Source organism: Stylophora pistillata, chromosome 8 (genome assembly GCF_964205215.1).
Source record: "Stylophora pistillata chromosome 8, jaStyPist1.2, whole genome shotgun sequence".
NCBI lineage: Eukaryota > Metazoa > Cnidaria > Anthozoa > Scleractinia > Pocilloporidae > Stylophora > Stylophora pistillata.
In genome coordinates, this window is record NC_142526.1 from 16,839,254 (window position 1) to 16,865,409 (window position 26,156).

At 37.3% G+C, this 26,156-nt stretch overlaps 1 protein-coding gene and 1 long non-coding RNA gene across 9 annotated transcripts; one reads left to right on the forward strand and one right to left on the reverse strand.

Moving 5' to 3' along the window:
• Positions 1–93: 93 nt before the first annotated feature.
• Positions 94–10,460, reverse strand: LOC111328233 (uncharacterized). Its single transcript, XR_002694601.2, has 4 exons — positions 10,288–10,460; positions 9,456–9,625; positions 1,295–1,474; positions 94–1,011 (listed from the first exon to the last, which is right to left on the reverse strand). It is a non-coding gene; the product is annotated as an uncharacterized LOC111328233 (long non-coding RNA).
• On the forward strand, positions 4,530–26,129 carry LOC111328229 (ATP-binding cassette subfamily C member 4). Of its 8 annotated transcripts, none has more exons than XM_088730757.1 (14): positions 4,545–4,664; positions 4,906–5,064; positions 11,052–11,251; positions 11,718–12,362; positions 13,849–14,077; positions 16,773–17,384; positions 19,496–19,875; positions 20,058–20,448; positions 20,865–21,596; positions 22,104–22,290; positions 22,614–23,037; positions 23,623–23,769; positions 24,028–24,164; positions 24,499–26,129. In XM_088730757.1, exons 6-14 carry the CDS (start codon positions 16,836–16,838, stop codon positions 25,413–25,415), a joined length of 3,864 nt encoding a protein of 1,287 aa, XP_088586883.1. In that variant the 5' UTR covers positions 4,545–4,664; positions 4,906–5,064; positions 11,052–11,251; positions 11,718–12,362; positions 13,849–14,077; positions 16,773–16,835; the 3' UTR covers positions 25,416–26,129. The 8 variants fall into 8 exon arrangements, with proteins under 8 accessions (XP_088586885.1, XP_088586883.1, XP_088586887.1 ...); XM_088730761.1 differs by lacking the exon at positions 13,849–14,077 and having other exon boundaries at positions 11,718–11,863; positions 12,330–12,362; XM_088730759.1 differs by lacking the exon at positions 4,906–5,064 and having other exon boundaries at positions 4,530–4,664.
• The last annotated feature ends 27 nt before the right edge of the window (positions 26,130–26,156 follow it).

Below are 26,156 nucleotides of genomic sequence, written 5' to 3' on the forward strand. Positions count from 1 at the left end.
GCAAGTAAAATGTATACGCGCTCTATTTGATGTTTTGCCCAGGCGGCTACTCCGTTAAACGGTTAATTTATTAAGCGGTTAAACTAAAACATAAATTTACAAACTCAAAAGTGAACTTTTCGAATAACACTTACATTTGTTGCTGGGTTACTTTAACTGTTTTGGATGAGACTTCAACCGTAATTAAGAGCTACCACCTTCCCGAGCGAAACAAAACTAATTGGAAAAGATAAATTTCAATTTTAAATACTACTACAAAAAAATTTTACAACATCTTTATACTGACACTTTCCACACGAGCGTTGAAAATTGTAGCAATGTCAAAGGAAAACGAAAGAAAACTAAAGCGCTAATAAAGTGGTGTTTGGATCTTAAACGATGACATATGTCATATGATTGTTCTTTGTGCAATTTGTTAAGTATCGAGGCAAGCTTTAACAAACATTACAGAGGACTTTTCTTCTATCAATAGAACAATGAGGTAGTGAGTTGGCTTCCTGAAATTTTCTTGCAGTCCCCGTCTGAAAGAGAAAATTAAGATCACGACTAATACAAAAGAGCTCGTCAAATCAACAGGTGAACAAAAAACAAAATAATGTACATCCTGGAAAATCTTTGATCAGACCCTTCGACGCTCCTCAACTTTAGAATAACGATCGAATAAAACAAGTCCAAGACGTCTAAAAATGTTCTGTAAAGCAGGCGTTTGCTCTGGCAAGGAAATGTTCAGGATTTCCGGTATCTTTGATTCTTACCGCAAAGCTGAAGATAAATTCCCCGTGGGGCATATCACAGCGGGTCTCTCAAGATTTTTGAGCTTCAAACAATAACTTCCATGGCCTCACTAGACACAAAACTCTAATCATGCAAACCAATTTTATTTAAAATATTTTCATTGACTAACATTTCTTAAGTGCAAATTTAAGATTTCAAACTTTATTAAAATTCACAATGAGTAATTTAAACAAGGATACTAATTGTGACATCCTTCCATTCTCTTCACAGGCTTTCCTGGTGAAACAAAAACCGTTGGGGGAAATTTAAGAATTTTAATACATGTACGAGACATTTTGTTCAGTTATTTGCCATTGAACTTTGATATTAATTCCAAACAGAAGGTCAAAAACTCTTACAGCTAACTATGATGCGAAACTTAATGTATATCTCAAAGTAATTCGATAAGGATAGAACAATTCTTCATCATATATTTCGCTTAGCTTAACTTTACTGGTGACTGTAAAAATGAACGAAACAAATGGTTAGTTTGATTTGACCTTTTGCAATGTAAACTTACCACGCACGTGTAACGATCGCAAAGAGCTTGATTGTGGGACTTGAGTAACTTGTTCAGCAGAACTGGATATGTAGTAGTTTTCACCTTGTTTTGTCCAGCTTGACTCTTGGGCCTTGTGCCGCTAACTGATAATCTTGAGCATTGCTATATATTGTATCTTTACACGATACGCATTCTCTTCTGTAAAGAATGTATGGGGAGTGAAAACCAATTAAGAGTGATGCAGCTCAGTGGTTTCATCTGACTGATTTTACTAAAAAGTTTAACTTACTCAAAGAAATAAGATAACTGAAAGTCCCAGAAGAGTGTTAATAGTAATATAACTATGAAAAATGTGATAAATAAAGTTGTGATTCAGTTCATGTTGATGCGAGATACGTATTTATCCACTCATTTCAATTATCGATTTTTTTAAAGAAGATTCTGGCTTCAATGATGGGGAAAGTAGTTACTTGGGGCAATATTATCGTACACGACATAAACTCTTTTCAGACTTGAGGTTTTGGGCTGAAATGTCCTTTTTTGTGTCTGGATTTGAGTTGACTGGCTGAGGCTAGTGTTGGGGCTAACTGTGGTTAAAGCTATCCAAGCATAATTCCCTACATACTCCGTTACACTCACGTTTGTTGGCGACTATTTGGTGTTTATGGGGTAAGCCTAAAGGGAAATTGTGGTGTTACCTTGGTGGGGGTATTACAAAATAATTTGGTTTTATCAACTGTTGTGAATTGACCACCGTTGACAGCTTCTAAAGGTAAATATGTGAGGGTTAGCCCCTCGTCAGAGGGCTACGTGACCAGTCCACATCATCCACTCACTTAGTAAAACCAAATGATTCAGATTTAATTTACATTTTCAAAACTGGAATGAAAGGCCGTTATTTGATAGCCATGCGTGACAATAATGCGTCATCTCCCTCAACTAGGTAAAATATTTCTTGAGCTTTCAAAGATTAAAAGGCAAAATTTCAGCTGCTCCTGGGCGGATTGCGATCCGTCTTTTGCAAACGATTATACTGGGGTTCTGAGAAAAAAGTCCACACAATGCTTTCGCGAGGAAACCAATCTCGATGTTAATGCGAACAGTAAAAGCAATTGTCTTGAAGCCTTCGTGAAAAAAAATTTTGTTAGATCTCTGTATTTTTCTTATGGCTAACTGGACTAACTGACAACCTCAAGAATTGCGATACAATGTGTTTGCATTCAATATGCTGTCTCGTCTTTATACAATGTGCGAGGAGAGGAAATTTATGTAAGACTGACGAGGGTTTCATCTGAGGGGTTTTACAACAGAGTTTAATTAACTCGAATGACTCAGAAAACGCAAAACCCGAGAAAAGGGTTAATACTGCGTAATACGATCGTGAACAACATAAAAAGTGATTATGTCGTGATTCATCAGTCCATATTGATGTATGAGAAATGTGTTTACTATATTTTCAGCAATTGGTTATTCCAAATACCCTTCTTGCTTCAGTGATTCGTAAGGAAGCTATTTAGGGCTACATTGTTGTACAAGACAAAACTTGCTGTCACACCTCAGGGTTCAGGCTGATGTATATCCTTTCCCTGGATGTGATTGGTTGAGGGTAGAAAGCCCTACACACTCTGTTGCACTCACTTTTGTTTGGCAAGTCATGATTTGCAATTTTCCTTTGCAAATTTGGAATGAAGTCTATTTTTGAACAGCTATGCGTGTCATGGATCCAAAAAAAAAAAATAAAAATAAATAAATAAATAAAAAAAATAATAAAAGCAATTCTCGCATAAAAATAGATTAAATATTAGAAAAAAAGTTTTAGCAGCTCTTGTTTGGTTTGCGATCCGTCTTTCGCTTGCCAATGTGAATGGATTTTGAGAAAAAAGGCTACGTACGCTTTCACGTGAGAATCAATCTTAACATCGTTAGAAATACGTAGCCGAATGACTTGAAGCCTTCCTTTTTACTTTCTTTAGACAAAATATTTGCTCGCAAAGAGAATTTTTGTGCCTTTTCTCTTTGACCCGGGTTTATTTGACAATCAAGGGGGGACTGGGTTTGAGTCAGGGGTCAATGGTCATTATGCTTGATCCCCTCTAAGGTTTTTTACAAGTCACATGAATCCGCAAGCCATGTAAAACTTCGCACTGATTGGAATGATTGAAGAACTGATACATTGCCGGGGTGCTTTGAGTACCAAAGTACTTAAAAGAAGATAAAAAAAACAACAACAACAACGATTTACCGCGCGCACAGATAACAAAACAGAGACATCGTAGAATGTTCTATACCCATCCACGATTTGCACGCATAACTGAACAAAGTACAAAGCCATACTGCATACCTGAAAGTTTTCTGGTTAAAGATGATTGTTTCGAATGACAAGAGGATAAAGCTCGAAACTTCACCTTTGAAAGCTGTTTATGGTGGATTAACTTTTATTATCTTGACGCCACACCTCAGTTTCTCTAGAAACTTCCCCTATTATACGAGTTTTGAGGATAAAAACGATTTGGTATTGATCTTCCGGTTCAAATGGATCCTTGGTTACAAATCGCATGTTTCCGCGTTTCTAAATCTCCAGTCTCACAATAAGCATTAGGGTCGTTAGTTTCGCTACTTATTCTCTTTATATTAATATGGATTTCAATGACCACATCACTACGCGAATTTTAATTTTTGCTCATGCATCATACCACCACACAGGTGAACACATCACAAAGCTGAACGTATTGTGGACAAATATATGTTATGAGACATTTCGGTGTGTACTATTGCTGAAAATTTTAACGAATTGCATCATATTCTGACGAGCCCTCAGGGCGATTCAAAATACAGACAAAGAGCAAAAGATACTCAGCGATACGTTGTACATACCAGTTGAAAACTTCTATATGTTATTTATTTTCCAACAGTAATATTTCATGCGTATTTCTTAAAAATTAGGAAAAGCGAAGCAGATAGAGGAGGGTAACGCACACAGCAGACCAGTGCGCAGGTGTTTTTACAGTACAAAACATCGCATTGCTTGTACACAACTTAGCGCAGTTGGATAATAAGTGTATCTATTGTTGATCATACTGATCTGATGTGTCCTTGCTTACTTATCGTACGTTTCTTTACGAAAATGTGTTGAATTCAAGTCTGATAGCCATGAAGTTCGCAAGGCTTGTTTTAGATCCTCTTAGAAATATGGAATTTCACCCATTTGCAATTCTAGACAATGGCGATAAGGCTGAATGACCATTGTAAAAGAGTCCATCGAACTCTGATGACTCAGAAACCACAACAAGGCAGAACATAGCTGCGTCTCAGTCAAGTCAGTATTGTAAAAGGGTGTCAGTAACAGATGAATCAGCAGTCCGTCGGAAGGTCAGCTCGTCAAGTCAAGGTAAGGTGTTATACTTTATAAGGATATTGATGAAATAAGGGGCTCTCTATCTGGTTGAGGACCGGCTTAGATCTAAAGAGCCGAAGGAAATCTCTAGAGTTTGAACTATCCTGGCTACCTCTGTCTCTTCATTCCACTTAAAAGAGGATGGTTGTACTTCATTTTACTTTAAAGATCTTCCCAAAATGATTATCCTTGCACTTGGACGATTACCACATTATGGAATGAACTTCCTTCGCAGGAAAATCTGATCAGTGGAGACAATATTAGAGCAAACTTCAATATCTGCTCCAGGGTGTAAACTGGGCTTCAAAACGCCGACAGTTTCGTTTGAAGTCTGATACACTTAGACTTAGATCAATAATGTTCCTACACCTGACAGAAATAAAGGCTTGACAAGGTGAGAGTCTTGTTGCAATAACTTTTCCTCTTTTCCGCTTAGGCTTGAACGGGTTGTTAAAATATTAGTAGTCATTCACATGTCTGGCTGAAATACTTCACGGGATGATGATCAAAAGATGACGATGAATAACATTTTAAATTAAGCGGTATCTCACACAGCGATCTGTTATATTTTAAACTAGATGCTCAGTTCAAAACCAGAAACGCTCAATCTCACGGATTATCGGCCTACCAAGCTAACTAGCCATAACTTTTCAAAGAATTTAAAGTTCCCCAGTCGAGTAGAGCGAGACAACTTTAAAGACGAATCAGTAAGCTCTATTAATGCCGCGCAAACTGATTTCATGGACAGATTTTTAAGACTGGTAAACCAGTCTCCCGATTTTCAAACATGGTCACTCTTAAATACTCCATTTCTATTTAATTTCGCCTCAACAGTCTTAAAACGGGGAATAAATCACTTTATCAAAAAACTTGTTCTTAATTGCTAATTAATTTTCAGGAATTTGTATGCACATACGTTTATCATAAATCACAAGCTGCATAATAAAACCACTTATGACATTATACAAGACGAACCACCCAGCGAGCAGTGCCATTACCTCTCCCATCTTATACTCATTGCTGTTAGAATCAGGGTTGTCGAGTTTTACCAAGTATGTTTGCACCCACAGTGAAAGATACCGAGGAATTGTTTGAATTTTATTCGAAATTATTGTTAGAGTTCTTTCAGGTAAGTTTCATACTATCAATTTCATCTTTGAAAGATTTGATAATAGAAATAATGGATGTTTGAAATATGAAAAAAGAGTGAAATTTGAATTTATAGAATAAACTTCTCTCTAATAATAACCAAAAGCCTTAAAAAATTCGATCGTCAAACATCAAATTCGGAACAAACTAACCACGAATCGTCAAGGCCTACCTATTTAGACCTTCTTGTTATTGTGCCAGACTGAACTTTTAAGCAACCAAACACATAGGAATCAAATAATCTTTTATTTGCTGCCTCTGTTCTTTAGGTTAGTGTACTTGAAGTTCAAGGTTAATAATCTAGGTTTCGGTGGAATGAAGTTCAGTTGTTTATCTTATTGAGAGTAGCACAGAACTGGGCATAAGTTTCTATTTCGTACACCCCAAGCTATTCTAACGTTCTTATTAAGAAACACGTAATATCAGCTTAGAACTGGGTTTTACACCTGTCAGTCATCCTCGTAAGCGTCCATCACGGTGGCTGGCAACGTAGACGATTTCTGTTCATCTCGTCTCGGTTATCTAGACTTTTGGTATTTAGATATTTTCATAAATATGCAAATAACGCAGGGACTAAAACAATTTGATTTACATTCGTGTTTTGCAGTCAAGATCATGTGACAATCACATCAGAGAAAAAATGCGCAGTTTAAGCCAGAAGAAACTTTGTATCGATTATGAGGGAGATTTTTCGAGGTCCGCGAAAGAACATGAAAAATACCCGCGGCAACGCAGCAGGAAACATTTCGGTATATGATTTCAATGGGTGGTTTGCACGTTACGTCTTGCCGCCATGTTGGTGGACATAAACAATAGATATCTCATTAGCTTCTTTTGCTCGTCCACCAGCATTTGTACCTTTCAACATTGTTACTTGTGTCTCTAGAGATTAAGTCGCAGCTGTATGATTGTTAAGAAATTAAAATAACGAAAAATGGCACCAATTTATTAATATCAAAGATTATCTATGACCAACTTGTGAATAAGCTAATCTAGAAATGAAACAGGTCAGTGAAGTATTTAGGTCCAAAGATCGACAATCACTTAAGTTGGAATATCCATATTCCTCAGCTTGAAATGCTGAACAGAATCTCATCTTGCTAAAGCTATCCCATAGGTGGTTTGCACGTTACGTCATTGCCGCCATGTTGGTGGACGTAAACAATAGATAGCTCATTAGCTTCTTTTGTTCTTGCAACAGCATTTGTTTTTTTTGCCACTGATACCTGTCTCTAGAGATTGGTTGCAAACCACCTATTATGAATATATAAACAGACCATTCTGTCGCTGGGTTGAACTGGTCCATCAGGATATATACAGATTTTATTTTGTTATTATCTATTTTATTTTTATTCTAGACAGGAAGGCGCGCTATAAAACGAGCCTTCGGTCCCACTGGACCATTTGTCAATCAACCGTTGTGTGATATAGAACTCTTAGAGTCAAGTCAGCTTGAGCTACAGCTACTCCAAAGCAGTGAATAGGGGACACATTCCTCAAAATTGTTTTATGTCTAGATCACAATACAAGAATTTTTGAGATTTGTATTTCCTTTCTCCAATGGAAACTGTCTTTATTTGTGGCGGTAAATTTGAAATCGAAGTAGTGGTTCTCACATTACCCCATTGCCACTACGCTGGTGGAGGTAAACAATAGATATCTCATTAGCTCCTTTTGCTCGTCTACCAGCATTTACATTTGACCCACACGCGTCAACGGTGAGTGACAAATGAGCCTAGGTCTTCCCAGGGAAGACTTCCTTCTTGAGGGTGTCTTCGTGTTTAACTTGCAATGAGTAGTCTTGCAGCAAAACTTACGTTGTAAAGATTAAAGCGACCACTGAAGTCTGGAGAGTTTTTCGGTCTCACTTCGTGATTTTGCTCGAAAGCTTCCAAAAAAGTCACAGAGCAATCGAGAATTATTGTCAGCATCTAACTCCGAAAAACCATAGTTAATGGCAAAACAATCAAACACATACCTGAGGCGGTCTATAAAAATAGCACAAAATTATATCCTGCATTTATCAAATTTCTGTTTGCAAATATAGACATGGTTGGCTGTAGCCAATCATGTCTAAGGCAGCGAAAGCGTTTGAGAATGTTCAACCATGTCCAACGCAGCGAAAGCGTTTGAGAATGAACACTCGACCTGATTTGACTTAATTGCTTTCGCGGAAGTTTATGTTCCTTATTACATTTGGCTCATGACTACCTGTAACCACATGCACTTTTTGGCGCTTTTGTTGTCACATAGGGACAAAACTTGTTTGTCTCCGTTATTTGTCCAAGTAAGTTCGCTCCCTTTTCGAAAATTTAGTGAAATGTAGTGCCTTTTGTTGTTTGGTTGTCGCCGTTCTTTCCGCTCTAAGTTTCGATGATCAACTGGGTTCAAAGATCAAATTTAAGACCGCACGCTGTCTGTGTTATTAGAACAAGTTTTCAACTCAGTGTCGAGGGTAATCCAGAATTTCTTTTGTTTTATATTACTTCGTTCTGTGATTGTTTTAGAAAATTCATGCCACCTCAAAATTATCAAAAATCAGGGTGGCTCTGAAATGTAAGAAAAGAGTTTTTTGAGAGTTTGTAGAAAGATGAATCTTGATATGCTGAGCGGCAATTCAATAAAATGATATGTATAACAAATGGGGATTACTGGACTTTTTCGTGAGTTATAGGCACGTACAGCTAAAGTTGAGGGTGTCTTTAGGAATTTTTATGGTAAAGATAATAAGAAATAATGATAATAAAAAAAGAGATAATCATGATCAGCTCACAAATAGCTGAGTATTATTTCAAAACTATATTCAACGAAGCAAACGATCCACCAAACAATTGGTGTTTAAAAAATAACGAACCAAAATGAGCCACCACAAGAAATGTGATCAGAAGAACTTAAATGTTCCTCCTGCCTACAATGAGCCTTCTCTAGTAATTACAAACAGTCTTTTTAAAACTTAAAAATCTACAGAAAGTATAAAATAAAAAAATCTGTTCAATGGAATGTTGAAGACATATTAGCAATGAACCGAACGTTACGTCTACTTTGGTCAGAGAGGAATATGATTGCGGACGTCCATTGATTGTCTATTGGAAACAAAACTAAGACGGATTTTAGTAGTGGCAGATTGAAATGGTGAGAACTGGTAGGTGGTCACTTTCTTTTCGTTGCGCCTTTTGCATCGCCCACATGTTTATATAAGCACCCCCATATGTGGATACGTTAATGAGCTTACTAAAGCTAAGGCAATATCTACCTGTGGGGAACCGTGAACAAGCGGCCGTAAGCTTTAAATATTTGAATACCTCTCATGCAATGTTTGCCAGCTGAGTAAACGGACCGCAAACAATCAAAGACATTTTTATCCTTTTATACATAAATTATGTTCGAAATAGGAAAGATTCGTAATCCATGCGTCTTCGTGTTTTAAACTTTTCGTCTGACCCTAGGCTCGTTACACTTCTTTGTTCTCCACCGTGGTTATCATAACTGGTCGTGTGTTGTCATCTCTTATATTATGAGGTTATTAGCGTTGTTGAAAAAACGTTTCTTTAGTTTAGGGAGATAAGACAAAAGGTTGGTAAACACCCTTAAAATATGAGTGCAAATTGTGCTCGCCAACTCTTTTTTTACTCTTACCTCGTGACACGTTGGTCCGCTCCTTTTCTCTATCGCTTTCTTACTCTTGAGTTTGTAGAGATGGAGGCAAACTTTCCAGATATGATCCAACTATGGTAACCCTGACGACAAGAACTTCTATGAAATATGGTACCTCAGAGAAATATTGAAGGCATAAACCCAGCGGCCGACTGATTGTTGTGAAATGAAATAACAAAAGTGGATGTAAATATATGGCTGAGCACAGAAAGATCACCAAAATAATCATCTTTAATTAATAACCAAAACTTAAGACATATCGTTGGTGTCATGACAACGATGTCATGTTTCAAGTGAATGAGTCTTTGCTATATTAGAATGTCAGATCAAAACTAAATAAGCTCATACATTAAATGGCAAAATGTCCGCGGACGAGACTCTGCCACTTCTTCTTGGAAATCATCCGGTGAGTTTTGGCTCTTTCTGAGTGTTTCATTTTGGTATGTATTATAATGTTAGGTTATTTCCTAACTATATATCCTAACTATAGGTGGCAATTTCAGTTTGATACATTTGTCTCTACTGGGCGTGTAATTTGTCACCTCAAAAAGGTATAACTAAGCTGTTAATGTTAGACTAAAGAAGCGCCAAGAGATAGAGATCTTCCTATCTCTTTGTAATCCTTAACAATGCACCCAGACTTTTACAGCTGAGATTTATGGTCTGTCGCATAACATTCAGTTTTGCGGAGACGCGAAAAAATATATGGGCAATTCTAAATGTTTTGAGTTTCGCATTCTGTTTTATAAGTGCTTAGAAAAACACATGATGTATACTAAAATTAGCAGACTATGCTCGTTAAACTGAACCCAACCTGGATTACTTAAGCGGTTGATCATTTCGTCCTGCATGAAATAGAAGATGTATACACACAATTTGGTCGACACCGTTGATACAGGAGAATACATGGTGACTCTGGTAGAAATAATGAAAAAAGTGAGGGAGGACGGGTCTTTTTACTCATCAGAAACCCACAAGGAATAATCAACTTCAATTCTAGAAGACGTAGATATTTACTTTGCGTCTCTGACTTACCAATTCGCGAGAAACTCATTGGTCAATAAATTTAAGTGTATTATTTTACCTTTAAAATTACCGGCTGACACAAGTAAAGCTTCAAAAAGTTGATGCTCCCCTGGAGGCAGCGTTTGTAACCAGAGCTGGTTGCTCAGGACAGCGTGTAAAGACATATCAAATCTACTGAACTAACATCTTTTTGCCACTGCGAGACAGAATTCCACTAATCTGCATTCTGACTGAACATGCCATTTCATCTTTTTCCATAAATACCCGAATAAGAATAATTACTACTTTAATCTTTTTCCAATAATGGTTTAATAACGTGTTAATGAAAACATATGAAGAATTTCTCTTTTTCCCTATTAAACTGATCAGCCATATTTTTTTGATACACTAGATACCATAAACATGTTTCAAAATGATGCATGAAAATCAGTGGCTGTTATATGCAAGTTTTATCATATCAACTTGCATGTCTTTGGAAAGAATAAGTGTGTGGCGGAGTATTTATGGTGGTAAATCAGACTAATGATAGTTTTTACTTTTTCCCTCACACAGGTTGGTTAGGCATCATGTTTTACAAGAGGCACGGCAGATTGGACTCTTATAGAGGACTTCATTACATGAAGAATTGATGCTGAGTTAGAAATACCTACTTATTGGACGAGACGTAGGAGACGAAGTATTTTTAACTCTTTCAGCTTTTCGGTTTGATCTTCGTGACTCGGATTAAAAAAAACTAGCCATTTGACATCCAGGTATGTACTCCTCTCTAGATAACATCCATTGACTTATCCATTGACTGAAATATATTAATAAATAATATAATTCAGGAAGATCTCAATGAGAGTAGGGTAAAGGAGTTTGAAATACTTGTAATAAAGGCTACAGTGAAAAATGCATAAATAATAAGACACAATAATAAAGGGCAGCTTTAGAGGCCTTATCACTAAGGATTGGTTGCAAATTAACTATATCAATGTTTGAATTACAAAGTGTTTCTAAATAGTAAAAAATGGTGTCTGCTATAATGATGATTAATGAAAATGAGAGAAACTGAGCAAGAAATCAAACAGCACACGAGTTTCTTTGTTACTATAACTTTTTCGGGGATTAAACATAATTATTTGGCCCTGTAGTTTTTTATTTCTTGACGAATCTGGCTGAGATATGACAGTTTAGTATGATGTTTAACCATGTTTTTTTTTTGCGACCGTTTGACAGTTGACGCTGAACTTATCATTCAAATGTTCTGGAGAAAAAACTAAAACTGTCGCCGCCTGCTAAGAACAAAACATTTGAAACGAGCTTGAGATATATTTGAAATTTGTTTTTGAATATAAAATACAGATCTCGAGACTATGATGGAGGTGAGTTGCAGTTGATATTGTTGAGATATTAAAACTTTTTCACAGAAAACAACCAAAATATCACTCAGCTATATTTGACCAGTGTGAGGGAACCAAACTTATCAACGACCGAGAAATAAGGACATCTCACAGCCAATGAGGAATTTTAAATTTTCATCTAGATGAAATTTTGTCTAATGATGTAATTGAGTTATTGAGATTGGCTACGAAAAATTGGTCGCAAAGGAAACTGAAAACCGTTGGAAAAAAGCTTTTTCTCCATAACCATATGAATCGATATGTTTATTTCTAATGGGAAACTTTGTTAAACTGGCAGTCAGGTAAAACAAATGGCTTCCACTTTAAGGTGAGGTGCAAGAATGTTACATAATATGTATAAAGCACGGAACTGTTAGTTATTACCTGTGGGAACCTAAATGATCCTAAGTCATGTGACGGACATATTGTTTTTTGTTTTTTTTTTTAGACGCGGTCATTTTGTTAAAGCTGCAATACTGAAGTAAGTGTGGTTTCCAGAAATTTTACATTATTCCCTGTACTTTTGTTATCCCTGGCCCTTTTGGGATGAGATGTCGTTATTTTTCAAGAATTTATCGGAGTTCGTACCTGTGTAACCATGGTATGCTCCCTCATTATGAAATATGAAATATCAGAAACCGTGTTCTGATTAAATTGCCTTTTGTCATACAAAATGAAGCAGGAAAAATTTTTTAATTCTTATTTTGTTGGAACGTGATAACAGCCAAACAGCCAACACACAATCATTTTTGATGTTGCTTTGTTTATGTTAAAAAAGAGAAATTAAAAACCAGCTGGCTGGGGTCCTTACTGAAGGAACACATTCTTGATAAATAAACAGTTTCATTAGATATCCACTTCCCTTGCGTATTGGATACATGTTAAGAAGGCCTGTTCAACGTTTTGATTGTATGAGCGACTCCAAGAAAGCATGCCATGTTTAGAGGATTTTATGCACTTAAGACAGTACTATCACCAGCTAGATTCAATCGTCAAAGTTAAACAGGTGAGATCTATATACAATAAAGAACAACTGCAGGGGGTTAAGCAGACCCTCTTCCTTCACAGCGCCACTGCCGACTCTCTGTAACCATGACCAGGAGCATTGATGTGAAATATGAGATTCTAACAAGCGTTTTCTTGTCAAATAGACTGCGTGTCACCGGTAATTTCGATGACATTTAGAGATAAAATAAAAAGAAAAATCAATTTTTAAACGAATCATTTTTCGGGAAATAGAATGGTGCTGTTAAGTGTTTAGGGTGATCTGTTTTGACAAGTGAACAATAGAAAGTTAATGGAAAACTTATCATTCCTTAATTAATCTCCTCACATAAGCAATGGGTGATATCACATACACTGCACCTGTCATGCGTAAGGGTCTGGCAATATTTGGGAAAAGGGTTTTCCGTCTTTGGACTCCCGAACTCTTACATTTTGAAGCTGTCGATGTCGATTGAAAACTGAGAAAGAAAAAAAAAAGGAGAGGAACTTCAATTTTCCATTTCTAAATGAACTTTACCTTAGGTTAGTTTAGAAAAAAGACTTTTTATTACATATCCTACAATACAAATATTTGTGTTGTACCTTCATTAGATAAATTATGATCATGGAAAGTTCCCTGGCTGTACTTGTTTGTATGGTAAATTTAAGAACAAATGACCTCGAGACTTTGTTGGTTATAAGGGGGGAATAATCATTCCTTGGAGGACATCATAATAAAGAAAGTAACAAAACAAGATTAAACTTTGCAGACTAACATTATAACCATGTACTTTTGTTTTGGGTTTACTCGAGACACCTTCACTTTCTAATTTCTGCTGGCTTTGGCGCGGGGAAATTAGCTAAATAAAATTCATCGAAATGTCATTTTTAATGTTGGAGCCCACGATCTTTAAGCCGCTGCTTAAAAAATACGCGTAAACACTGCGTGTTAGCATTTATTAGAACCCAGGATCTCTCTTTAGGTAGCTTCTTTGTCCCGTTTCCTGACGTAACCTCTCTGAAGACCCAGTGACACATAATCCACAATTATTCATTGGCTTATCAACGGGGAATAGGGGATCACACTCTTGGTGTTATTAGATATATACACACCCAAGCTTAATGGAGTGGAATTGGCTGTCGAAAGAAGTTTCACCGCAGTTTACAAAAGGAATACCAAATTCCTATACTAAGAATTAAAACATCATGCAAGTAAGTTGGAAAGGTTTATTTTGGCACAGAGAATATTATACCTTGTGGTTGAGCTGTTTGATGCTAACAAACTCTTGTTACGGAAGTTAAAGAGTTAAAACTGCTAAAATATGAACAAACTAACTTAAAATGAGCGAGTTTCACTACAAAAAAATATATCATGATTTTATGTTGTTAAATTTTCAGTAGCTTTTCGAATACTAGTTTATATTTTGTTTTTTCTACTATATGGAGTAAAGTAAATCTTTCGACTTTCATCGAATAACTCTCTAGTAATTTTTAAAATCACGCGTTCTGTTCCATAACTTCAGTCAAACAGCAAAAGATAATTCTCTTTATTTCGAATAATCAGCAATCATTTTGAAGAAAAAAGCCAAGAAATTCATGGTTGACATTACTTATAAAGAGAATGTTTTGAAAACTTTTGATAAAGTTAAGCAGGTTGCCTGGTGGCTGTTATTATATGACCCAAGAGTTGGTATTCGAATGTATGAAGGTACCACGCCATGGAAATATGTAAACTGCGTATTAGACGTCTAAAAAGATATATGTAGTTATAACCTGAGGCAAATTTGTTTGACACCAGATTGGGTTGTTTGATTGATCAACTATTAAATGTCGAAAAAAAAAAAAAAAACCTCGCAAATTGAAAAAACTAAGACTATTCTTTTCTACTTTCGAGATAAAATCAGTTCTACCATGTTCAACTTTTACAAGCGTTAAAATTGGAATTAAAAGTCTCAGTTATTCAAGTTCCTTTTCAATCATTTTTTTTAGTAGCCGAAGAAGTCATTAAACTATCTTTTTCGTTTTTGAAACAACCCATGTTCTGAGAATCTCTTTCTACCTTCAGACGAGGGAAAATGAGTCCAAGTCGAACTATCTGTATACAGTAATAGGGGTTATAAAATCCTGGTAAAATTGTTCCATTAAACTTAAATGGATCTTATTGTATTACTTTTAGTATCCCTTTGGAGAGCAACAACAACAACAAAAAAATAATAAAAAACCACATCAAAACACTCTGAACAATCACACGAGTGCATGACCGGGCTGAAATGCAAATCTCTTGATTTAAGCCCGCCAGATACTCCACAATGCTCGCCAAAGTGATGATAATAGGAAACAAGCATCAGAGCATTGGTACACCAGCCTGATGCTCTAAACGACATACAAGCTATCTTTGCGGGAATCGAAACGAATTCAGTAAAACTTTTCAGTGAACGTGTAGGTTGAGGCACACGATGATGTGAGTTTCAGTCTTATTTTGCAATCGTAACCAGTTCCAGGACCAATAGGAAAGTACATGAAAAAAATAAAAACGGTGTTAACTCGGAATTTAAAAGCATTTCGGTGAGACCATGTTTTGTAGGGTATTAGGGTCTTCATCGTAGAGCAGTTTCAAGATCAGTTGACGAAATTTTCTCCTAGAGGATAGATTACTAACGTAATCCAAGCAGCGAATCTGTGGATACGTTGGATAGGAGATAGTAATTAGGATACGGTTTTGGGAAAAAGCTTTCAGAGACAACGTTAAAAAAAATACATTTTGTCGGTACGAGTAAGAAGCACTTGCCGTCGATGAGTTTTGGGAATCACTACATCACGCACGTATGGCTATTTCTCTCAAGCTTAAGAGGGCATATTTCAGGTATGCGGCAATTCCACCCTTTTCAAGTCTTAGGAAACATGCTCATTTTTTCTGTTGCTCATTTTATTTGAAGAAACAAACAGAAAGAAAGAACAATTGGAAGATAGGATCAGATATATCGTTGAAAGTGTGAATTTGGACATATTCCGAAAAGTCATACTTTTTTTCATTACTTCGCTATGGCATTTGCGTCATTTGAGCTATTTTTGATTTCTGTAATATTGCAATTTCCAATTTATAAAATAAATTCTTGCTCACTTCGAAAAAAATTTATCAACGTTGTGGAATATTTACAGACTTCAAATACTATCGGCACTGCTGCTGCAGTCTACACAAAAGCTAAGGTTTGGCTCAGTCGAGTACTTCTATTAACTCGTTTGCGGTGGTAGAAAGTCGATGGGAACTCCATTGAGAATTATAGGAGGAAATTTTTTCCTGCGCACTTTATCAATGCAAAATCTGTTGTGATTTTATTCATGCTTAACTATACCACTACAGCTATTTCACAGACTGCCTGAACCAGAACGTTGTTTAGTCTGTCAGAGGTTTCGGGAAGCTTGTTATTGAATTTTGTAAGCTAAAATGATTCAATTAATATTTTCTGTGTTGAATTGTGAGAGATGAGAGGTAGAAGAGCTTGCTAGAAGCTCATAAGGTGAAATGTAACAAAATGTGGGCAAATTTACATTCCATTATACTTTTGTCAAAACTGTATATTTCAAGACGTCTGACTGTGTGAAACTGCCATGAGTTTTTTTAACAATTGAGCTATGGTAACTTGGTTATGCTTTGATTATTTTTTGTGTGCTACGTGTATTACACATTAGATATTTTACATTCAAGGACCTTTTTTTACGATTGGGCGAATATAGAACAACAATATTCACCGCAGTCTGTTTTCCACATTAAAATGCGCGCATTGAAGCATGAAAATTCCCTTTATTAGAATTTTATTTACTCTAGCACGGCAGAAGGCATAGTAGTTGAACATGTTATTATTCGGGACAAAATTTTTTAATAATCAATTAATCTTATCTTCACCAGACTCGCCGAGATCCTAAAGCCCTATGATCTTGATCGTCAATCGAGATCTTGTGAGGCGGGAATATGGGCAAGAACGAATACGAGAAAGTAAACTCTGATGATGAAGGCAAAAATAATGTAAACCCAGTTCTGAATGCCAACATCTTCTCGCGAATTACGATATGGTGGATGAACAAAATCTTTGTTACGGGAAACAAACGGCCGCTGGAGGAAGAGGACTTATTTCCTCTCTTAGAAGAAGACAAATCTGAAGTATTAACAGAAAATTTACAAGAAGAATGGAACAGGGAACTGAATAAGAGACATCAAGGAAAACGGCCTCGATTCTGGAAGGCATTGATGCGAGTTTGTCCATGGTATGAATATTTCTCAATTGTCGCTCTAGTCTTGACAGACATGGCAAACAGAATGACACTGCCAGTGTTGCTTGGATTCCTTATCTCTTACTTGATGGGAATACGTCAGTTGGATGTTAGCTTCAAATACATCTTACCCACCTTCATCTGTATCACTTCCTTGGGAAGAAATCTCGCTCAACATCATTATCAAAACAGATCTGCTCTTTTAGGGATGCGATTCAGAGCGGCAGCTACTGGTTTGCTATACAAAAAGGTGGGTATAAGATTTTTTTTATATTTATCATTGAACAGTTTCAGTAATAAATGTGAAATTAATATTTCGACTGATCTATGTTGCAACTTTTGGATAACAGCGGACTCCGAGTGAACATTCTTAAAATTTTTAAAAAAGTGCTAATTCTAGAATGAAATGGCCTTAAAATAATTTGGGATAAACGCGAAGAACAGTAAGGATTTTAAAGAAATTTGTAGAACGTCGTTGCATTAAAACAATGTTCTAGACTTGTCTCTAAGCGTTATTTACATATCAATGCACGTCTCTTGAAAGAATATTTGAACCAAACCATTCATAGAAAATTCTATTGATTTTAAAGACTAGCGAACTTCTTCTAATGTCTATCAAAAAGCTCATTTTTCTAAGCTAAAACACGTTTAATTAGCCCCTCTATCCACATCTTGGAAAACACGGGTCTCAACATATTAGCGCGCGGCAAAGATAATCAACCGAAAATTTCTCGCTATTGATTTTGGTCGGGGACGCCAAAAAAAAAAAAAATACCAACGCCTCATCTGTTGTGAATTTTTGCGCTAAAATAATCACGCATAACAAAGCTTTTCGTATATCACCGGCTTCGTTTTACATGACGACAGAAATATTGAGGAGCAAATTAATCAAGTAAATGAAGTAAATGAGACAGTAATTCAGCAGCGTTTAACGTTATAAATCATATTAAACACGTTGAAGTTTAAAATACTCTATCCATGATGATTGGCGGTGGTTTGGAAATAATTCCACTAGAGTTTGTTAAGTTCGTTTCAGTAAACATTCTTTTTTTGATAGCCGCGCGAAAATCTTTATGGTCTTGGATTACTAGGATAAAGTTTTCGATAATGAACTTTAACGGAGATGAAAAGATGATATAATTAGATATCAGGATAGATGAAAATGATGGCGCAACTGAATAATTTGTCAAAAAGAAACTTGATTTCTGATCATGTTAGCGTAAAACGCCTCGGTAAGTGATTCAATTTTTTTTTTAACTCATTATACTTGCATTATTTTTCACGACTCTGAGTGCAGTAAACTGTGTCAAATCGAATTTCACAGCGCAGCAACAGTCATGCAAACGTATGGGAAAAATATTTAAACCATTAAAGTCAAACGAATCCGTACATTCTATCTAGTTTTGTGCTATTTGTGTGATTTAAAAGGTCCACACACACCCTCTGTCGGAGGTTTCGTGAACATCTGAACAGTGAATATTTTCAGGGGTGCTCAAATTGGTTCCATAAAGCTAACTGCATGTACTGAGAAGAGACATAGCGTTAAAAGATACGGGGGCATTTTTGGTTACCATATACTATCTCATTGTTTATATGTTCTGGATATAACTTTTATCATACAGTTAACATTGTAGTTTGGGTTTAAGAATCCCCTTTCCAATTTTGAAAGAATTTACTCGACAGCCAAAACTGATTTAAGTTTTAAAATGCATTAATTTTCTTGACCATGAACCAAATAACTATTCAGGTAAAACTACAGAATACAAGGCCCCTTATGTACGTCTCACTGAATCGCCAAATATCCTTTTGTGTTCTGCCTCGTTCTTCAAAGCCTTTCGACGGGTTGGAGCGCAATGGCCCCCTATTCTGTAGTTGCTCCATTTTTTAAAAAACGCTCTTCATTTAATTTACCTGATGTCTCGGGAGCCTTCTGCTACAAAGCGACACTTCAAAACTTCAAATAGTAATAACAATGATAGCAGTAATAATAATAATAATAATAATGATAATAATAATAATAATAGTAATAGTAAAAGGTTTATAGCTTTAGTTTGGTAACTCTGAAAGTCATGGTAAAGAATACCAGACTGGAGTTGTTGGTGATCAATGATCCGAAAAGTAGAATACCATATTCATCCTGCAGTTCACAGCCAACAACTTCGCAACAGTTGTTGCATTTCACATAAATCCTTCCCCTATGGAAAATGAGGATGAAACTTTATCTGATAATAATTTATCTGATGATATTATCCTCGAAGAGATACATTTTCCAAGAAAGTGGTATCGAGAAATCTGGCGCTAACTTATTGTTTAAACTATTGAAAATAGGAAGTAAACTTTCTAATGAACTTATTTCTTTAGGTACTGCGTATGAGCCAATCGAAGCTTGCCAAGATAACATCCGGTCATGTGATCAACTTGGTATCCAATGATATCCAGCGGCTAGATCTGGCTACTCAGAACCTTTTTGCGTCGCTACGATCCCCGTTTGACCTCGTGATTCTAGGAATTCTTCTTTGGATTCTGATTGGCTGGCAGGCGGTTACAGGTTTGGCCTTTGCTCTCATTCTCATTCCCTACGAAGCCGAGATGACAGGCTGGGTTGCTAAGCTACGAATGCAAGCAGCAAGAGTCACAGACAAGAGGCTCGCCGTAATGAATGAAATTGTCTCTGGAATACGTGCAGTGAAGATGTATGCTTGGGAGTGGCCATATAGAGATGCAGTTCGTGCGATCAGAAGGTATGTAGAGCTTTCCTCTTTTTCTGGAGGGAGCTAAGTAGGATTTGGGAGAACCTTTTTGTGAAACTACAGGGAAACGTGTCATTGAAAGCTGGTTTTAAGTTTTGGCTTAATTGGAAACTACTGAAATATTCTCACGCTTCACGAATCTCACGCGTTACCTTCCTTATTTTTTCCTCCAGGTCTGAACTTTCGTTCCTGCGGAAAATCTACAACATTCTTTCAACGTTCGCTTCATTGCAACATACTTACGATAGTGTAATCTGCCTTATTGCCTTCATAACACTCATTTTTACTGGAATTCGCCTAACGCCCTTCAACGTGTTTACTATGGTTGGACTCTTGTCAGAAAACAGGCGATCTCTGGTCTATGGTCTCACAGACGGCATGCAGCTCATCGCTGACTGCTTTGCATCTCTTGAGAGAATCGAATCATTCCTTTTGATAGAGGAATTGAATGGAAATGGTAATGGAAAGGAAACTAAACCTCCAGAGGAAACAACAGGAAATGAAAATGGCGACGAAGAAAAGGCGACAAACGGGGAAAGTTCTCCAGGAAAACCTTTTTTAAAGGTAGGTCAAAGAAATATTTTGGGTTATAGCTGTCTTTAGTTATGAAATTTTTACGGATGTGGTTAGTAAACAAGCGATAAGGACAGTTAAAAGGACGTCTTCGTCAAGGAGAGTCTGAGAAATGGGAGATATCGAGTGTGCGTTGATTGTCAGTGAGAGGTCTTACAGAGAATTTTACCTGGGCCTTTTAAGAGTCCTGAAAAGACCAATTTTAGGCAACGAGAGGTGCGACATATATCCGCGTGAAAGTTAATTGGAAGCTTCTGATCTTGGTGAGGGCATGATAATGGCGGACCTCCGTAAGATAACTTTTGTCGGTAAAAGCGACTTTAGAAAGGGAGAAAGCGTGTAGATGCGTGGGGTAAAAAGCTCTCAGTTAAAGATGTCTTATTAAATTCGTTCTCAAAATTTTTCAGGCTTCCAGTATAACTTGTCACTGGAATGGCCAGAACGAGGCTCCAGTTCTCAACGACGTAAGTCTTGAGGTAACCGAAGAGAAATTACTTCTAGTGACGGGTCCTGTTGGTTGTGGCAAATCATCCCTCCTCCTAGCATTTCTTGACGAGCTTCCACCAAGCACTGGCAAAGTAACTCACAAAGGAAGAATAGTATACGTTCCTCAAACCGCCTGGGTTTACAGTGGTACGCTTCGTGATAATATTCTCTTTAATCAGCCATTTGATCAGGAGAAATATGACAGAACTATCGAAGCATGCGACTTGAAGAAGGACATTGCCATGCTACCCGAAGGGGACAAAACTCTTCTGGGGGAGCGCGGCGCTAGTTTGAGTGGAGGTCAGCGCGCTCGTGTTAATTTGGCGCGTGCAGTGTACAGCGATGGTGACATCTATTTGATGGACGATCCACTGAGTGCTGTGGACGCCAAAGTTGGAAAACACATCTTTGAGAACTGCATTAGTGGATTGCTCAGTGACAAAGTGCGCGTTCTTGTTACACATCAACTCCAGTATATGAAGAACGCGGACTACATTGTTATCCTAGACAAGGGTAGTGTTGTGAAGCAAGGCAAATATGACCAGATGAAAGAATCAGGATTGGATATTGAGTCACTCGAGAAAGAGTTTGAACTTGGACACGAAAAGTATCATGAAGTGGAAGGAAGCAACGTGACCGTCACATCGGATCAGGTATCCAAAAAATTCCGTCTGTTCATAAAACCTTGTGTAAACAAAGCAATTTCTAATGACTAATCGACACCATCATATTTACTGTTTATAGCTAAAATCTAGTTTTAGGTGATTGCTTCTTAGTTTCTTAGGCAAAATGGTCCATAGTTATTTTAACAGAAAGAACGGTATTGCTCAGTTCAGAAAAGATAAAGGAAGATTAGTCATCAGACTCTTAGACTGAGCGAAGATGACGAAAAAATAGCGCTCTCGCAAATAATTTGCACAGTTAACAAGCGCAATGTAACATTGAGGACCAACCTTAAACGGAGTACCTAGGAGCTTTCAGGTACAGTGCACTGTCGGTATGCACTTTGTTTTTGTTAGCAATTAATCTATTGAAGGAAGGAGAAGGGAGAACGAAATTTAAAAACTCTTAAAACAGCCTTAAAATAAAAGATATTTGGGCAATCACTAAGTTAACTGGGAATGCACGATTGTATTGTTCTGTTTTTCATTTATTTTCAGGAGAACAGCAAACGTGCTGAGCGTCGAGAAAGTGACTGTTCCTCCAATGCTGGAAAGGGTATGGCTGCTTCTCAAGAGGATCGTATTGTAGGTACCATATCTGCTAAACTTTATTGGAACTACTTCAGAGCGGGCCTTCACGGGATACTACTGTTGGCTTTACTGTTGCTTTTCCTTATTGCTCAAGGTAAGGGCTTTCCTTAAAAACAAAGTTTACGGGAGCTAAGTCTGAATTAGTAGGAACTGTTGGCAGTGACAACGTAAACTGGGCAATATTAATTGATGGGTAATGTGTCCTTTTGGGTTTAAACTGAACGATACACAAGGCGAAAAGCCATGATAAGGTCATAGTGATTTGTGTGGACCATTCGTTTGCCATTCATTTGTCGAGTTTTGTCTTTTTTTCGGAGGAGGAAGGCTGTTGGTCATTAATTCTTAATCTTGTTTTTCATTACAACAACTCTCCTAGAATGATGTTTGGTAATGTTTTCCTTCCCAATATTCTTACAGCATCAATCATTTCACCTAATCTGTGGCTAGTTCATTTAACAAGAATGAAATGGGTTGAACAGAAACACAAGTTGAACCTGGTAATCTATGGCAGCTTGGTAGGCGGGGCACTCTTTCTCGCTGTTCTCCGGGGCCTGTTGTATTACTACACGACACTCAGATGCTCCGAGAACCTGCACGATCGAATGGTCTTATCCATGCTCCAGTCTCCTGTGTACTTTTTCGACACGAATCCATCTGGAAGGATATTGAACAGATTTTCAAAGGATATTGGAATCGTGGACGAGTTCCTCCCTCCGACTTCACTGCTAGCTGTGCAATACATACTACAGACACTAGCTTCTGTTTGTGTCACATGCTCTACAAACTACTGGGCAATCATCGGTGTCATTCCCATGATAATTGGTTTCTTTGGAATTAACAGGTAATGTATATGAACTCGTTTTTCCCCTCAAAAGGACTACTTTACATCGTTTCTTTTCTGGCGAAAAACACTTGACGCTTGAACATGGTAAGAAATGTTACGAACATACGTTTCCTATTTCGCCGCAGCGCTAACGTTCTACTGGCTCGTATGGTAAAATATCTCTCTTGAATAGTGGTTTTGAAAGCTTTATTCTTACACTAATTATGAATTTGAAGGGTCCATTTTTAAGGCAGTGGCATCAGCTAGCTTAAATGTAAATTGTAGAACAACAGGGCCTGCAGTTTTAGGGATACAACATGGAGTGCGGTAAACCTATTGTTTACAAAATAGAAGCATTGGTTTTCCTTGCTTTTTAGGCGCCTGGTATGATTTTCAAGTAGCACTAAGATTTGGAAACATTAAAGTTCCAATTTATAACTCCTCAGACGAAAACGGCAAACGTTTGTAAGGGTGCAACGCTTTCGAAAATAGTTCACAAGGAGTCTGTTAGCAATCTACCGATTGATATAGAGGCGAGAGCTCGAATCCAGTAGGGCTGAATAACTTTGAATGAGAGCGCATCGTTATCTGTTTCCCGTGCAGGTATTATCTAAAGACTTCTCGTGAAATAAAACGAATGGAAGCCATCAGTCAAAGTCCAGTGCTGGCTCACTTGGCAGACACACTTGAGGGAATCATTATAATACGAACATATCATATGGAAGACAAGTTCATGCAAGCTTTTAATGAGTAAGTTAGCAAACTATTTTGTCTTTTAGCACCTCGGTACTTAAAACCGCATCATTCAGCTTTGGCAACAAGTACAGATTACTGTTTGTTACATCGAAATGTAAGGGAATGGTTACTACCGGCTTTTCTATGTGACCTTTATTGAAGTTTTACTTGCGTTTAACAATATTCCATGATTGGGTCGATGCTGGGAAATTCCATCATCAGTGTAAATATGTTAAACATCAGACTTAATAAATGGTTATTTGTGATCTACAGGGTACAGGACAGAAGAAGCCAGATTTGGTTCCTTGTGCCTCACAGCGCTCGGTGGATGGGAATCCGCCTGGACTTCGTCTGCACCTTGTTTGTAGCGGTATCCACATTCACTGGGGTATTCTCAACAACTGATGCAGGTAAAGTGAAACTTCTAGATGAGCAAGTCATTCAGTTTATTAAAAAAAAAAAAAAACTTGTGTCAAAGCTTCAGGAAGTCAAAGGCCAAAATGTGGTTCAACTCGTTATGTTAGCTTCCAGACAACACTAAAATTAAAGGAGGGAGAGAATCTCAATAAGATTCGAAGCCACGAAGATGGGAATGATTTGCAAAATCAAATTTCAAAGTTTAGTCCTAGGAAATACCTAGCATCAACAAACGTAATTTGTTTATTTGAAGTATCAGATGTCAAACAAAATGTTTCCCTCTTCAATGTTAGACGAAGTATCAAACATCAGTTTTTGTCTTGTCAGGAACGCTTGGGTTATCTTTAGTTTACGCCATCAGTACTGTTGGTCAGCTGCAGTTTGCCATGCGCCAGACAGCCGATGTTGAAAACATGATGACAGCAGTGGAGCGCGTCATTACCTACACAGAGCTCCCCAAGGAGCCCACGTATGACATCAATAATAAGCCCCCTCCAGACTGGCCCCAGGAAGGAGCCCTTCGTTTTAAGGACCTATCTCTGAGGTACTACGAGGGAGGACCACAAGTTCTAAAGAATATTTCAATCAATATCAATGCAAGAGAGAAAGTCGGCGTGGCTGGAAGAACTGGAGCTGGTAAATCGTCCTTGGTATCCGCCTTGTTTCGGATGCCAGAACCAGCGGGAAATATTTACATTGACGACCTAGCACTAAGCTCATTTAATGTTCAGAGTACGCGACCAGTGATTTCTGTCATCACCCAGAATCCCACTCTCTTTAGTGGACCGTTGCGCATCAATTTGGATCCATTCTCTCGATTCTCGGACTCGGAGGTATGGAGCGTGTTAGAACAAGTTCAAATGAAATCGAAAATCATGGAACTTCCAGGAGAACTGTATTTCGAACTCTCTGAGTCAGGAAACAATTTTGGTGTCGGAGAGCGCCAGCTACTTTGCTTGGCAAGATCTTTGTTGAATAAAAACAAGATCATTGTCATGGATGAAGCCACAGCTAATGTGGATTTTAGCACAGATAGAAGAATTCAAGAGACAATAAGAAGCAAATTTCAAGATTGTACCGTAATCACCATTGCGCATCGTTTAAATACGATCATAGACTATGACAAAGTGTTAGTAATGGACAAAGGAACAGTTGTAGAATATGATAAACCAAGTGTCCTTCTACAAGACAAGGATGGGGTTTTAACAGAATTATTTCGAAATCAGCAAGTAGCCTTATCCTAGTAAAACCTTGATTAGTTAATCAGTTAATGCAGGAAAGAGGTGGTGTTTCGTGAAAACAACAACTTTTTGGATTAGGAACGAAATTTCGCCTTCCATTTCTGAGGAAATTTTCAGGAATCGTATGGGTAGGGTGGGGGGAGAGAGAATTGGTAGGTTATTGTCCTATGACAAATCAAACTAAATGCTTCTAGGAAAAATTCCTACTAACTTAAAATGTTCATAAATAATATTTTTGGAATAGTGTTCTTTATATGAAATTGGCTAATGCCAATTTATTTTTTCTTCTGAGAGGAGTTCTTTCAATTCAGCTTAATGTTGGTCTTATGAAACCAAAGTGCCTATGGACAACAGGAATATTTCACTTGAAAGCGACAAAGTTTAAGATATTCCTGGTAAATACGGATAAAAAAAAAATAATGAAATGAAGTATGAACTAATTTCAAAAGAAAACTCTCAAAGAAATTGGTGGCACAGTTAATAGCTTCTTAACAATGAAATGACCACGGACTGTGCCAATCGTTACATACTCCAATCAGGAGTATGGGTATTTCTCATGCGGATGATCGAATGTATCATGCCGTCGTTTAAACGTGTATCAATGAAATATTTAAGGGTTTTAAAATAACAATGTAGGTTAAGTTAAATTAAGGACCCTGGAATCAGTACTTATTCGAATCTGACGTTCTTAGTCAATAAAATTCTGATGTGTGGCAATTGTGTTTAAGGTGTTGACAAGAGGAG

Bases quoted from the DNA above. Each gene is read 5' to 3' on its own strand.
- LOC111328229 (XM_088730759.1), top strand. From the start codon at position 16,836: ATGGGCAAGAACGAATACGAGAAAGTAAACTCTGATGATGAAGGCAAA. The intron at 20,449-20,864 runs GTAGGTCAAAGA...AAAATTTTTCAG, and splicing joins CAGGAAAACCTTTTTTAAAG to GCTTCCAGTATAACTTGTCA. The intron at 22,291-22,613 runs GTAAGGGCTTTC...ATATTCTTACAG, and splicing joins GCTTTTCCTTATTGCTCAAG to CATCAATCATTTCACCTAAT.